Here is a 16,828-nt window from a genome sequence, read left to right on the forward strand (position 1 = left end):
ACTTTAAATTTGATAAATATAAATGATAAAGTAGGAATTGATTTGGTGAATATAAATAAATAAGAGCGGAGGGAGTGATACTTTTTTGGTTTTTCATAATAAGAAAAACTTTTCTTTCAGCTACATATGAAAATGTTTTAAGCAATTTAATATGAAAAAGGACAAAAATTGGTGATGTATGTTTGATAATCACTACTTCCAATATGTTTGATTTTAGCTCAAAATTAATGCACTGAAAATGTGTAATTGCACACAAGTGGAACAAGGCATGAACCATTATGACAATTGACACACAAGTGAAAATTATCATAACTTGTACATTGTCACGTAATTATTTGTGAGAATATCAAAGAAGTGATAAAATATTTATGGTTTATGAGCATGAAAACATAGTTGCTAATGATATTGACCAACAAATGACCCAAAGTAAAAATGTTGGTTCGTCTTCTCGGTCATATGATCGAAAAATGCAAGTTTAACGTGAAGAGATTGTTCGTACTATATGGAAAATTATATTAAAGACTAGTACACTACAATCTATGTTCATTTTTTTTATTGAATTAAAGTTAGGTGAAACAGTTACTTAAGTGGAAAACAAATAGTTTTGTAATAATATTATGAGATTTTATAATTTTTTGTTTATTTGGTAAGATTGAATAAACAATTGGGAATATTTTAATAGTTTTACAACTTATGAGATTTTTATGTTTATGAGAAAATATACAATCCAAAATATCATGTCGCATGTCCAAACAAATTCAATTTCATCTCATGATTTCATATTTTGATATCATATCATGATTCCATATCACGATTTTATATTGCATGGCCAAACAGGGCCGAAATGAGATGGAGAGAACAAATAAGAATCGCACTATGTATCTAGGCAAAAATTATGTTATCCCTTTGATTCAATCCGTTTCAAATGAGTTGGTTATCCAATCATACAAAAGTGGATTAACCAGTCTACTAATTGCACTTTCTTTAAAATAGGTAAAGGTGTAGATACTTCTAAAAGAAAAATGAGTTATTTTTCTTTGATTTAAGAAAAATGGCTTTCATATGTAAATTAAGGAAAAAATAATTGTAACTTTCTTAAATTAGAAAAATATTTTTCAAAAATTTTCTTAAACAGATCCAGACTTGAGATCTGACTTCTGACATATAGACTCGATTCAAGACCACTCAGTTTTCAAAAAAGAAATATATCTTTTAAGAAAACATAGAATCTTGCTTGCAACTTAGACGTTCTTATTTCTTTACCTAATAAGAAGTAATGGATAGTATGGGTGTAATATCATCCCTTTTTATTCATATCAAATGTGAATTGGGTCGAATATTTTGTCTATTTAACTTAACACAAGTGATGAATGGAGCAGTAATGAGGAGAAGAAAGAACAATCATTGAAAGTTTTGGTGTTGACGTGATATTAAAGAAAGTTAGGGTGTGGAAGCATTAATGAGGAAGAATTAAAGAGCTACCAAAAATACTGAGGAAATTATAAAAGCTGAAAATGAAAGGATATTGAGAAAATGGGCCACGGGGAATCAGTATTAAAGCCCGAGTAAGTACTGACAAATGTACAGAGTGGGGTCAAAGGCCCACAAAGATACTGGATTTGTAATTTGGGCCTGTTATGTGTACACGTGCATGGGCCTATCAAAATCTTACTATTGGGAAAGCAACCGGGTCATTTGCACTTTTGCCCCTAACTTTTTTGCGAGCATAAATTTGAGTATTTTTGTATCATAATATCTCACAAAGTTATGCCCCGCGCCATTAAACAATATAGGATTAATTACAAAAATCCCACTTTTTGGTTTACTTATTACCGTTATCCCCAATAAGTTTTACAAATTTCCAAAATTCCTCATTTTCACGCATCAGATTAGTGTATCTTGCGCATCAGATTAATGTATCAGTGCATCAAATTAGTGTATCTCACGCATCAGATTAGTGTATCATGTATAAAATGTAATGTATCTTACTTAACGATTAATGTATCTCGCTCATCAGATTAATGTATCAGTACTTATATTATTGTATCCGTTTGAGGAATTTCTGTAATTATAAACTTTTATGGGATAGATTGTAATTTTACCTTAAAAGTATGTGATTTCTGTAATTTGCCCAAGAATATTATGTCCATTGAGGATAAGTTTGATTTTTAAGGGTAAAAATTAGAGAAAAATTACTTTTTACACGATAAAGTGTTTATAGATGAGTTAACTTTATGTATATTAGTAAAATGGAGTGCATTGAATAATAAGGAATTGGGAATTTATTTCTCAACTAAATCTACTATATCAACTTTGCTCTAAATCCTATTTCTTTCTCTTGTTTTTACTCTTTTTCAATGAGACAAGAGGGTTATCTCACGTACATTGAATTGAATGATAATGAATTGGGAATTTTTTTTCCAACCACCCTGCCCTTCACCAAAGACAAACTTATTGGATAAAGTTCAACTACTATTTCATAAGTTCATATCATCCATTTTACCCTTAATTCTTCTCCATTTATTTTTCTTATTAATAAAAGATATCTCCCTTTAAATATATTTAGGAATTAAGATCTTGACGCGTTTATAAAATGAAGAAAATAAAATGTCTTTTTCAGATTTTTTTATCGTAAAAACGAGAATCTTTTTATATAAAAGGGAAAAGGGTTTGAAATATATTCGAACTTTGATTGAAATTGTTGTAACAATTTCAAACTTTGGACATGATCTATTATCCCATGCACTATTTAATAGTGTATTTTAAAGATATACAGGGTAATAGTTCCTACCCAAAGTTTGGAATTGTTACACCAATTTCGATCAAAGTTCAGATATATTTCAAACATTTTCCCTTTATAAAAAGGACACAAAATTATATCGCATTCTAGGTCACTTTCCTCCCCGTGAAAATAAGACTTATGCAGTATATTTATGCCAATTTATTGTGAAGTTCCAAAGTTTACCTACCTCAGATATTATTGTATCCTTCCATTTTAAAGGGTGTGAGGTGTCAAATAGTGACCACCCAGAAGAATTGCTGTATAATTAGATAGAAATAGGAAAGATAATTAGTTACTTATCCACATGGGAAACAAATTAAGTACAATAAATATGAATATAAGGAATTGTTGTTCCAACTACCATGTCCTTATTCAATGAACAAAACTATTGGATAATCCCTCTAAAGTAATTTCAAGTTAAGTTTTTAGGGGTCATTTGATAGTTGGTTAGAGTCATGCAGGTATTATTAATGTAGAAATTAATTATAAATGACATATGCATTATTATATATATGTATTACTAGTTATGTATGTATTATCCTTCATAAAATAATACATAAATTTCCTCATAACTTTTACATGTATTATTTATTTATACGGATTTCTGAAAAGCTTATATTCTATCGAAATTTCTTCTTTTATTAAAAAAAAATACATAATTTTCTTCAAAACTAATAATTTACATAACTAATATCAGTACCAAACCATCCTAGATGTTTCCCTAAAAACAACCTTTTTGTCTACCTTTTCAATGTAAAGAGTAATAGGTATATACCTAATGTTTTATTTGAATTTTGAACAGTCCAGATTTGATAAAGTTGATCCAATATCTAAATTATTCTTTTCATTTTTTTCTTAATCCCAATATTTAAAATATTATAAATCAAGAAAAAAAAACAAGCACACGTGCAAGAAGTCTCAGATGTGGGCTACCAAATGGCTAGTGTCCTTGTGGACATGCTCTGGATTGTCCTCTTCCCTTAGCTATATTTCTGGTGAACTGTTTCAGATGTATTTGAGCCGTAGAGATGAATAAGCTAAGGGACCCCATTACACTTTAATGTGAAACAGGGCCATAAATAACTCACCAAACTATACTACTTCCTAATAATTGGCTTCACATTCTCTTACACAGTTACAAATTTCAAAATACTACAGTAACATCTTTCAACAATTAAGCCTAGAGGAAGCTGAAATATTCCCCTTCTTTTGCTAGTTACTTCTCCATTTGATTGTCTGGTTTTGATATGATACAAGAGTATTAAGAAAATAATTGGTTTTTAAAGTTGAAACTAAAGAGTTGAATTAAAAAGAAAGAGATATTCTTTTTTAAATGGATTATAGATGGAAGTAAGACAAACGAATGGAAACGGAGAGTATTAAAAGCAGTAGTTCAATTGTAACAACTAACTTTAAAATTTGCTTGATTAGACTCAAAAGAATAAATAAAAATCACAGTCAAGGAAATAGAGTATAGGTAGCACATTTAAGATCTTTTAGTGCCAGATAGTAAAATACTTACTGCAATAACTTTTGGTAGTTGGATGAGATTTTTACAATGAAAAACAAGCTTCTTGATCCAACTCTATTTTTTTTCCTAATATTCTTTTTTTTCATTCAACTTCAATTCTTTCTTTGCCATCAACCCAAACATCTAGTGGGAAATAGTGGGGAAAGAATTAAGTAGTTAGCAGATGAACAAAGAAGTTAATTGAGTCTCACTTTTAAAGGACAAAATTTGTTGAGACATTCTTAAGCCACACTTCCTTGATCAGATGTTTCTTCATAGTAATAAGGTGTCAACTTGCCATCCTTTGAGGCAGCCTTGGGCAAGTTCCCACCACCCACTTCTTGCAACATTTTAACGACTCGTCTCATCGAGGGTCGGTTAATTGGGAGAGGGCTAGTGCAGAGTAGGCCAATGTTTAGGGCCTTGCATATCTCCTCCTTGAAACAAGTATCAAGTTTAGGGTCAATTACATGATCTACACCCTTTTGGTCCAATGCACTGCATACCCATTTCACCAGATCCTTTTCCCCGAACTCAGGATCCACAGGGCGTTTCCCCGTTACAAGCTCTAGGATGACCACACCGAAGCTGTATATATCACTCTTCTCGTTCACCCGCAGTGTGTATGCATATTCTGGAATGCAAAAAAGAATTCAGTCAACTCAGCAGTTGCAAGGAAACAAACACAACAAAGAATGACCAACATGAAACGAAAAATATGGGTGGGTGGTTATAAAACATAGCAGCCGCCCACAATATAGCTAGCTGTTCAGATTTCAAACATCATAAGTGGAAAGCTAAATATATATCTTTTTCTACAGTCCTAATACAGTCTTTTGTGCTCAAGAGCGATTAAATCAGAACCGTTTAACTTGGTTACGGAAACTCGTGGAGCCTACTTAACTGTTCACAAACTATGATCTAGAGCAATGGTACACTGTTACTGTATTAGGGGGTACTCCAGATATGAGCCAATTACTTAACAAATGTGGAATATCTAGGAAATATTGTAGTATATAGATCTAGCCTTCTACACAATAGATGCCACATAGCTACAGTAATACTAGATCTCATTTTTGAAAGGCTACAGTAATCCATAAACTTACAGGCATAATAATTTGCAAGTAAAACTCAATATGAACAAATTCAACACAAATTCATGAAACTGAAGCTGAAAAAGTTAATCCACTAACCTGGAGCAATGTAACCACAAGACCCTGCAATAACAGACATAGACTTGATTGCCTTAGCATTGGCATCGACCGCCTTTGCAACACCAAAGTCAGCAACACGAGCTCCAAACTCACCATCCAGCAAGATGTTATTTGACTTAACATCTCTGTGAACGATAGGTGGAGCACAGTCATGATGCAAGTAAGAGAGTCCCTCAGCTGCATCCATGGCTATCTTATATCTCATAGGCCAGTCTAGCAGGCCACTTTTGCTGCTGTGTAGCAAATCACCCAAACTTCCATTAGGCATATACTCATAGACCAAAAGTTTGCAATCCCTAGTTGTACAACAACACCATAGCTTAACAATGTTCTTGTGTCGAATCTTCCCCAACGTCTCAACCTCTGCTTCAAACCCATCTTCTTGAATGCTACCTTTCTCGATATCACTACAATCATCTACAATTTTCACACTTCTCAAAATCTTCTTCACCGCAACAGTGTCACCCTTGCTCAGAACCACCTTGTAAACCTTCCCAGAAGAGCCACTGCCAATTAAGTTGTCCTCATCAAGAGCATCCAAGATTTCATACTCGTTGAAACCCAATTTATGAAACGACATCAAAGTCCATTTAGACTTATCAATAGCCCTTTTAGCTTCCTTAAAATTCTTGTACTTCCAGTAGAACCAAGCAACCCCAATAACAAACACCAATCCAGCAAGGGTGAAGAGTAACCTCAATAACCAAACATAACCAGCAGTTTTACCTTCAGCTGTTCCTTCACACAAGCCCTCAATGTCTCCACATAAACCAGCATTCCCCAAAAAGCTACTCTTATACATTTCCTTTGCATAAACAGGGGGAACATCACCCGAAAGGTCATTATTCGACAAGTTCAGCTGATTGAGCTTCAAATTCTGCAACTCCACTGGGATTTTCCCTGAAAACTGGTTCCCTGATAGATCAAGATAATTCAAAACAGACAAGCTCCCAATCTCCTTGGGGATATCTCCAGAAAGATCATTGTTTGCCAAGTTCAATTCATTCAATTTCTTCAAAGAATGAATCCCACTTGGAAGCTTACCAGTTAACTCATTGTTGTGAAGATCCAGCCTTCCCAATTGTCCAAGAATCACCAGGCTTGCAGGTAAAGGCCCAGAAAACTGGTTATCATTGCCCACAAAATCAAGAAGATTTTCCAGAGAACCAATCTCCTCTGGGATGGAACCTGAAAATTTGTTCTTAGACAAAATCAAAGCTGATAAATTTGAAGCACCGGCTATAGTTTTCGCGATATCACCGGAGAGTGAATTGTCCATGAGCTCAAGCAGAGAAAGGTGTGGCAGACCCCAGAACCCCTCCGGAACATCACCGGATAACTGATTGTGTGCCAATCTCACGCGCAGTAAGCTCCGGCATTCACTCAAACTCGCCGGAATTTCACCGGAAAGTAAGTTATTTATCATCAAAAGCTCCAACAACAACCCTTTCCCACACAAATTTTCCGGAATTTCACCAGAAAAATTGTTTTCTGACACATCAATCCACAACAAAGGTGAATTTTTTCCAAGATGTTTAGGTAAACTCCCATTAAAACGGTTGTGAAAAAGGCGCAACTCATACAAGTTTGGTGAAGTTGCAATGCCTTGTGGCAATTCACCAAACATCTGGTTCTCATAAAGATTGAGTGACTCAAGTGGCAGCTCACACAACTCCCTCGGAATCGTACCAGTTACCCGGTTCATCGAAACGTCGATTCGCCTCAACGCCGTCATTTTCGACCACCCATTCACCGGAAACTCCCCGGTAAACGAGTTGTTATACAGCTCAATTTGTTCAGCACTAGTCAGCTCAGTGAGCCAACTCGGAATCGGCCCATCCAAGTAGTTAACAGCTAGGTCCAAATCCACTATCTTCTTCAAGCTCCCCAATGTGTCAGGAACCTCCCCAATCAAATTACAGTCGGAAAGCCACAAAACCTCAAGATTCGTCAGATTCCCCAGCTCCGGCGGGATCCGACCCGTAGTAAACGGGTTGTACGACAGATTCAGCTGCTTCAACGTCGTAACGTTCCCGAGAAATGCCGGTATACTCCCGTCAAGCAAGTTTCCAACTAACCCAAGAACTTCAAGCTGCTGAAAAGAACCAAAACTTGCCGGAATATCTCCGGTAAAGTTATTACCCGACAAGTCAAGATATTTCAAGTTTGGGAGCTCAGATAAACTCGCCGGAAGTGTACCCACCAAGAAATTCTGCGCCAAATCAAGATGCTCCACTGCTTCACACCCAGAGAAATCTTCAAGAATAGTACTGTTGACAGAGTTGTTATACAACGAAATGTAACGAAGCTTCTTCAACCGACAAAGCAGAGTCGGAAAAGGACCAGCAACATTAGCATTAGAAAGGTCCAATGATGTAACAGAGCGAGTCAATTGGTCACATGAAACACCAAACCAGTTACATGGAGTATCATCATATTCATTCCAGTTTGAAAGAACATTATCAGGATCATCAAATCCAAGCTTCACATTATGTAAATAAAGACCCTCTTGGTTAAGTGAGAAAATCAAAGTTGGGAGCAAAAGGGTAACCAAGATTTGAAGAAACATTATTGAAATTGAAGATTTCATTTTTTGGTTTTCTGGGGATCAAGAAAGAACAAAGAAGAAGAAGAAGAAAGACTGCAATTTTCTTTTTGGGAAAAGGGAGTAGTAAAAGCTGACTAAGACATGTTAGTATTAGTAAGTTATTTTTTCAGAGAGACATTTATAGTGAATTGGTTTTTTTTTTTATTTTCATATATTATCCTTTTTTTCAAATATTCTTTGAATGTGGAAATGATTGTGTGTGTTTTTTCCTTTTGTTATAATTTTCCATGAGTACAAAAAAATTGCATCAAAATCTGGGTTTTATCTAAAGGGGAAACACAACCATTTTTATATATGAGTAATGTTTATTTATTACTATCCATTGAAATACGTTAATTTATTTATTTTTTAAATTTATATTTTAAGATATATTAATTTTTTATTTTTAATGAAGAGTAAGGAAAGGAGAAATGAAAGAGGAAATTAGAAAGTGAGGAATTGAAGCTTATCAAAATAAATTAAACGTTCATATAGTTAACTAACTAAGCTATTAAGATTCTTCAAAGAAATATGATCATGTGGTTAACTCTTATATATTTTTCAAGTTAAATGATGTATTATTATGAGTAATTTTAAAATTAAATCAGATGTTTCCGTTTTAAAGTTTATATTATGTTTTGTGTTTAACTATTAAATTTTTGGTTGAATTAAAACGTGTATACCATTATTGAAAAATTATTATTAGAGTAACCAAAAAAAAATCATATAATTAATAGGTAGTGTATCTGTTTGTTAATTTGTTAGTTACTAGTACAAAACATATACTATATTGATTATTAAAACATTATCTATAACTTTTTAAAAGGAAAAATCATTTTGGCCAGAAAATTTGTCTAGAATTTGGCCATAATGGTAAAATAACATATTTCACACTATGTTATTTTACTTTTTTGAATATTTTTACCCTTTTAACTTTAATATATTTTAATTAAAAATGAAAAAAAAATCAGTTTATTTTAAAATAAAAAAAATATTATAAATTTTTTAAATTTTTGGCAAAATTTTTTGGTCATTTAGCATTACCCTTTTTTTAAAATAAAATTGAAGTAGTTTCATGTGATAAAAATGGATAAAATTTAAATCGACCAATTCGATAGAAAGGTCTTTAACATTTTTGAAATAAAGATGTAGAATTTAATTAATTCATTTTGTGCTACACTAATTAATGGTGGAAATACCACAATTTATTAGCATGAACTTTCATGTTGTATGGGTCCAGTTTTTAATTATGGTAACGTATCTATGACATCGATTCAAATTTTTAGTCTCTTTAAAAACATTGCATAAAATGAGCGTTATTTTCTAATGGTTTTATATTATCAAGTGAATGCATAGTAGCTACTGATAAAATTTTGAATTATTAAAATGTTAGTGAAATAATTAATCTTTGGCTATCAGAATATTCTTTCAAAAGCATAAAACTTTAAATAAAAAGTTCAGCATTGTAATTTTTTTACAAGATAAATCACTTGCAAATATTGACATGCACAATTATTCAAATATTTTACTTGTTAACTAAAATTAATGTCACGACTCAAACCATCGTGATTGACACCCACACTAACCTTTCGGTAGGAGAATCATTTATACTAATTAGCTAACCAACTTAATCAAAATACTAAAGCATTTAAGTTACGGAAGGAAGTTAACTGCTAAGGAAAAAAATAGGGAGTTCCCATAAACTCCAAATCAATAGTCTAACAACTAAACAAATGCGGAAAAATACACCTAGAACCTGAAAGTCAATGTACCAAAACATCTAACAAGATCCATAAGTCTAAACAAGAAGGGTTACAACCCCAAACTAATGTACTAACAACTACTAGAAAGTCTAAGTCTGAAATGTGGACATAGACAGAAAGAGAAATCATGGCAGCCCGAAAGAACTGGCTCACCCTTGAATTCGATTGGTGATCACTGATCTTTTAAGCGAGGTCTATCAATAGCCGCCTGAAGATGCCCTGTACTCAAAAAAGAAAGAGTAAGTGCAGTATCAGTACACAACCACAGTGTACTGGTAGGATCACGCGGTTATCCCACTAAGTGCAACATATATAAGTCAATACAACATAATAATAACATGCATACACCGAACATATACAATATCATCATCATTTACGAACAACGTACAATTTCACATTCTCAAAATACACAATTATATCAACTCATTAGTCCTCTCATGGAACCCAAACCCAAACAGTTAGCATATCGGAACGTGGCAACCGATCTCATATTTGTGTCGGAACGTGGCAACTGATCCAAGTTAGTGTGTTGAAACGCAACACCCGATCCATTCAACACGCCACAATCACAATCACAAGTACATTCTCATAATCATACAATCAAGTCATGATTCATGGCATTCATCATTCATCTATCTCATTTACAACTAGTGTGATCAATAATGCAACATTCACATACATACACGTATTATAACGAAACAATAACAAACAGATATCACACAATCATGAAATCACAATCATCACCTACCTCAAACAAAGCTTGAATCCCCTAAGAAACTTGATTCTTCCCTTTTCGAATTCGTTCCGTTTGTTCTTGGTCTACAAACAATTAATTTAACATGAAAAAAAATAAACAATAACTAATTATCCGAATTACTAACAATTCTATCAACCCCAGATCATACCCATGTTCCTTATATTCAATTTAGGGTTTTTTCCACCATAATTTACAGATCAAAACTTTCCCCATCGATAATTACCCATTAGATTACGTTCTACGGATCGAAAACTGATTCGGGGAGTTAAAATCTTACCTTTAGCCTCAAGAATGGTGAAAAACCGTCAAGAAAACACCTGGGTTCGTTCCTTAGCTCTCCGGTTCGAAAATTGCAGAATAAAGACGTTTTAGGGTTTATTTCCGACTTTAAGTCGCGACTGTCCCGCCACAGCAGTACTCACCCCGCTACAACGTCCCCGTCCTGGTGGGAATAATCCCGCCTCAGCGGCTTGCACGAGACCAGTGAGTCGATTTAAGAATTCCAAACTCCCATTTCATAACACACCTTCATTCCATGACACTCAGAAAATACTCGTTCATGCTAAAATCAATTTCGGGAGCTCTACTTGCCTGAATTCAATTCCCTAAAGTCGTACGGGTTCCTTAACGTTTTAGCTATCTACTCATGTGATCAAAATCGTAATTAGATCACCCAATTGCTACCAGATTTCCGTAGACCTTACTGACTCCGATTTCGTCCAAATTTGAACTAGGTTGAAAAAATCTCAAGATACTACGAAAAAGTTTTTCGGCCCTAAATTTTTCCCCGTTTGCCTTTCTATAACAACGAAAACAGGTCGTTACAGCAAATAGATTTTACATTATAATTGTAAGTAATGAAATAAAAATAAGGTATAATTTTATATCAAAACGACTTCTAACATTATCGGACGGAGTGAGTGGTGTTGTTAAATAACTTGAATGATAAGCATTGTTTTGAGCAATTCACCAGCCAGCAGTAAATTAAGGTTATGAAAATAATATCATGAACGTGTCAGATATATAAATTTAGAAATATAGATTTGAAGAAAAATGTCAGCTGTAATTAGGAGTATAAATCACGACATATATATCTCATGACAATTGGTTAAATGTATTCAAAATTCCCAAATAAATTATCAATATACTCTATCACAAATGATATCAGTAAAATCTCCTCATGTGTTTGACTTTGACCTATTTTTATACTAGTATTATCCTACATCTCCTCACTCAAAATTTCAAAGTTTTTGATATATTTAAAAGCGGGTTTAGAGGTAAGTTATATAAATATTAATTATGAATAAATATATCATATTTGCTAGCTAGAGTAGTTGATTAAGAGAAAAAGTTTTTTTGTATAAAATTAATACAAATATATATTTAAATTAAAAGAAAAATCTATTATTTTATATAAAATAAAAGATGGAATAAATAAATAATATATATATATATATATATATATATATATATATATATATTATTATATAAAAATTGGATCTCACGTCTATTTTTATTGAGTTGTTGCAAAGTAACCTGCACATGTCTAATTTTAGAATTTAATTAATCCTAATACAATATTGTAGTATTATTGTATGAATATACTAGAAAGTATTGAACTATCTCTGCTACTTATATTTAAAAAATCTAAACAACAATTTGTCAGTAAGAATAAAGATCAAGGGAAATTGTTTGACAGAATTACTTATATATTAATTTTTATATAAATATATAATGCTTGATAGTTAGCTGTTAGAAAATGAGTTATCTATGTATAAAATTATTATCGTTTATAGAATAAAAAATAAAATAACTTATATTAATATTTATATAACTCTAATCAACTATTGAACAAAAGGTTGTATATAATGAACCGCCAAATGGACATGATTTCACATATATTAGAAGTTGAAGTCTGAAAAAATATTGTGAACTTGAACAAGTTACATTTGGATTATAGTTATTTTTTTTATTTGACAACCTTTTTTTGTGAAAATAAAAATAAAAATCTGGATTTCTCAAACAAACTTCAACTTGCCAAGATTCACCGTCCTAGGATTTAACAAAGACAAGGAGACAAAAAAGAAGCAATAAAAAGAGTGTTCATAGTTTACCAAAGTAGTCAAAATGTCAAATACTCCCTCCATTTTATATTACTTTGGTCCGATGAATTTAAATTAATAATTTAAAATTTTAATTTATATATTATTATTTTATCTATTTTACTTAGTTATTTAATAAAATAGTAAAAAAAATCAATTGAATTGCTAAAAGAATAATAATTTATTTTTAATACAGGGATCAAATAAAATGAGAGGAAAAAATAGAACTTTAAAATATGTCTTCCCAAATTTACCTTTTCTCAATAAATTTAGGGGCATTACCCATTTCTTGGTCATTGCAATTTTCTTTCGAATTCAAAATAAGATTCCTCTAGCTTGTAACCATAAATAATTTTCTATGTTAAAGTAAAAGTGAATGACTAATATGAGATACAGAAAATGATAACGATTATGTTATTTCCTGTTAATAAATCTTTTACCAGTTAATTAATCGTCTATTATTTGAAATAATGTGGCCATAAAAGTAAATTATTAAATAAATAAAAAGTAATACTGAATTTTGTCAATAATAATTGTCAACTTAATATAACGTGATTTTATTAGCATGCTTGTTGTCTGTTTTTTCTTCTCATTATATACCAGGCAATACTTTATAGTAAACACTTTTTTCACAAAGTTGTTTAAACTTTGCCCTGCACATTCAAAACTGTTTTTGTTTTCTTCATACATAAATTATTACTTTTACACACCCAAAACTCATATGCATGAATATACTTTTTACTTTTCATAGACAAAAATTGAAAAGTGGAAACATAAATAAACAATTGGGTTTTATTTGTGATTCAAATTTAATTGACTACTCTTTATGTTTAAATTAATTAAACTCTTCCTAAACATATTCGTAATTTGTGAAATTAGTTAAGTAATTAAGGAAGTGAAATCTAAATAGGAGAAAACGAATGATTGAGGAGGACAAAATATGAGGTTGGTGGGACAGGATTTGAAAATAACTGATGCTACATAACAACATTTAACAAGTACTGTACAGCGAAAAATATTTTTCAAATTTTGTATCTTTGGTTGACAAAATACTTGAAAAATATATTATTAGTGTTTTTTAAAAAATAAGTTTTACAAGGAAAATGATTTTCCTAATGCAAATATGAAGAACAAATTTCAATAGATTATGTTTTCTAGTTTTCAACACAACTCATCTTTACTCCACGCCCCTTACGTCACCTTACCTCTGTAACACACACCAAAAAAAAAAAATGCCTCCCTTATTTTTTTGAAAATATTTTTTAAAACAAAACATTTTCGTGAACACCCAAATCTCTCACTTGAAAATAGTTCCATGTGACAGCAACATGTTTGTACTAATTATACTACTTATACTGTAATGTTTTTTGTCCAAAAAAACCGACAGCGGCCGTTGATCTGTTGACTAATGATGCATTAAGATTTACTAAGCACCTGAGGATTTAATTTGCAATGTTAATTACTTACATTTTAAGAGGCATTAAATAATTTGGATGTCTTAATTACTTTAAACAATGTCATCATTAGTAAGTACTAACCTATTTCATGTCTCTTAATCTTCACAAATTTTATGTAATCGTGTGATCAATATAGGGTAAAGGAGCTAAGTGGTCCAAGTTAATCTTTTTATTAAAATATACTAAACCACTCAAGAAAAATTATTCCCAAATGGTTAAATCTCTCTAATTAAATTTACACAATGATCTCTTCCATGTGGTTTGTTTGCCCCACCTCCTTCAACATATATATCTAATTAGAGATTTCGTATTTAAATATTGTGTTTAAACTACTTTTATTTGAGCCCTTTACGGTTACGTACTATTAAAATGGCGTGAATCCAAATTAATTAAACGATTGATAATTTTATTTAATTAAGATCTTTCTTCCATATGCATGGATGAGATAATTGATAATGAAAGTTCATTACATACGAACCATCATTTCTTTCATTGGCTAGTAGCATAGCAGAATTTTGACTTTCCTCTTTCAAATAGTACTCCTACTACCACTCCCTATAGACTACATAGTAAAAGTGTTAATCTTCTTTTCTCCCTTTTCTTCGATAAGGCGGATTCAAAATTTAAATTTTAAAATAATAAATTTTGGATATGGTTTCACCCCTTGATATGTGACTTTGAATTTTAAAATAATAAATTTTGGATATGATTTCACCCCTNTTAAGATTTACTAAGCACCTGAAGATTTAATTTGCAATGTTAATTACTTACATTTTACGGGGCATTAAATAATTTGGGCGTCTTAATTACTTTAAACAATGTCATCATTAATAAGTACTAACCTATTCTCATGTCTCTTAATCTTCACAAATTTTATGTAATCGTGTGATCAATAGGGTAAAGGAGCTAAGTGGTCCAAGTTAATCTTTTTATTAAAATATACTAAACCACTCAAGAAAAATTATTCCCAAATGGTTAAATCTCTCTAATTAAATTTACACAATGATCTCTTCCATGTGGTTTGTTTGCCCCACCTCCTTCAACATATATATATCTAATTAGAGATTTCGTATTTAAATATTGTGTATTAAACTATTTCTATATGAGCCCTTTACAGTTACGTACTATCAAAATGGCGTAAATCCAAATTAATTAAATGATCGATAATTTTATTTAATCAAGATCTTTCTTCCATATGCATAGATGAGATAATTGATAATGAAGGTTCATTACATACGAACCATCATTTCTTTCATTGGCTAGCATAGCAGAATTTTGACTTTCTTCTTTCAAATAGTACTCCTACTATCACTCCCTATAGACTACATAGTAAAAGTATTAATCTTCTTTTCTTCCTTTTTTCCGATAAGGCGGATTGAGAATTTAAATTTTAAAATAATAAATTTTGGATATGGTCTCACCCCTTGATATGTGACTTTGAATTTAAAATAATAAATTTTCGATATGGTTCCATCCCTTGATAGGTAGGGTCACAGAGATGGAGTCAGGATTAAGAGTTTGAGGGTTCTAAATTTCTTTTTTTCAAAAAGAAAAGGGGGTTTGAACCCACAACTCTGACATGAAGAGCATTTCTATGGTCCCTTCCTTACCAGTTACCACTTAACTGTCAATCAATTTTATTAGGAGTTCACAAGTTAATATAAATATATATTTATTTAAGTTTTTAGTATAAATACAAGGCTTATGAAAAAACTATTGCATTCGTCCAAACCCACGAACCCCCACCTAGCTCCGCCTCTGAGTGGGGAGCTGGGGTAAGATATATTTGATAGGGTACAAATGATTTGAGTGAGGTAATAGTATAGCAAGAAGTGATAAGGGTAAAAGTGCTAACAATAATTCTTACTATGCTTAGTAGCTAAGGGAAATTGGTGATTATTAATTGTAATAATATATAATATTGCGTGGAATGTTCTCATTATAACTGTCATGATCATTTTCTTTAATGTCATGGAACCAGCTATAATTTCTAAAATATCATGTCTGTTGCAAGTTTTTTCTTTTATTATTACATATACCAGCATGTATTATGACGATACCTCATTAAATCACTCATGACTTGTAAAGAGTACACTAAATAGCAAAAAGGCTAATTACCTACAGCAAGCAATTATCCTTGTTGTCGCAGTAGTAATACTTATATGAAAGATTTGCTCTCCAATAGTAAATTAGTAATATATATTCTCTGTCCAATAATAATTGTCTAATACTATTGACTTGCTATAGAGATTAAGAAGCAGTAAATAATAAGAGTAATTTTATCAAATCACCTTTATAAGTCATTTAAACATTAATAAATAAATAGTACTCCTTCCGTTTGAAAAAGAATGACCTCCTTTCTTTTTTAGTCTGTTTCAAAAAGAATGACGATCTCTTTCTTTTTTTGGTAACATTTTAATTTCAGCTTTTCACGTGGCATGTTTAAGGCCACAAGATTAAAGGGCAATTTTGTACATTTGACATAACTTTAATTTAGGACCACAAAATTCAAAAGTCTTCTTTATTTTCTTAAACTCCGTGTCAAATCAAACTAGACCATTCTTTGTGAAACGGAGGGAGTATTTAATAGCAAGGGAAAAATAGATATAAAATGATAAATTGTTTATTAATTTTTATTATAAACTGAATAAGTATT

General features: G+C 31.6%; 1 protein-coding gene across 1 annotated transcript; it reads right to left on the reverse strand.

Moving 5' to 3' along the window:
• Positions 1-4,447: 4,447 nt before the first annotated feature.
• On the reverse strand, positions 4,448-8,208 carry LOC125846769 (receptor-like protein kinase HSL1). The gene is made up of 2 exons (XM_049526364.1): positions 5,486-8,208; positions 4,448-4,926 (listed from the first exon to the last, which is right to left on the reverse strand). Exons 1-2 carry the CDS (start codon positions 8,094-8,096, stop codon positions 4,535-4,537), a joined length of 3,003 nt encoding a protein of 1,000 aa, XP_049382321.1. The 5' UTR covers positions 8,097-8,208; the 3' UTR covers positions 4,448-4,534.
• Positions 8,209-16,828: the final 8,620 nt, after the last annotated feature.

This window comes from Solanum stenotomum, chromosome 12 (assembly GCF_019186545.1).
Source record: "Solanum stenotomum isolate F172 chromosome 12, ASM1918654v1, whole genome shotgun sequence".
Classification (NCBI taxonomy): Eukaryota; Viridiplantae; Streptophyta; class Magnoliopsida; order Solanales; family Solanaceae; genus Solanum; species Solanum stenotomum.

Coding starts and splice junctions, on each gene's coding strand:
- LOC125846769 (XM_049526364.1), bottom strand. CDS start 8,096: ATGAAATCTTCAATTTCAATAATGTTTCTTCAAATCTTGGTTACCCTT. Junction 4,927..5,485: donor TTGTGGTTACATTGCTCCAG/GTTAGTGGATTA, acceptor TTTGCATTCCAG/AATATGCATACACACTGCGG.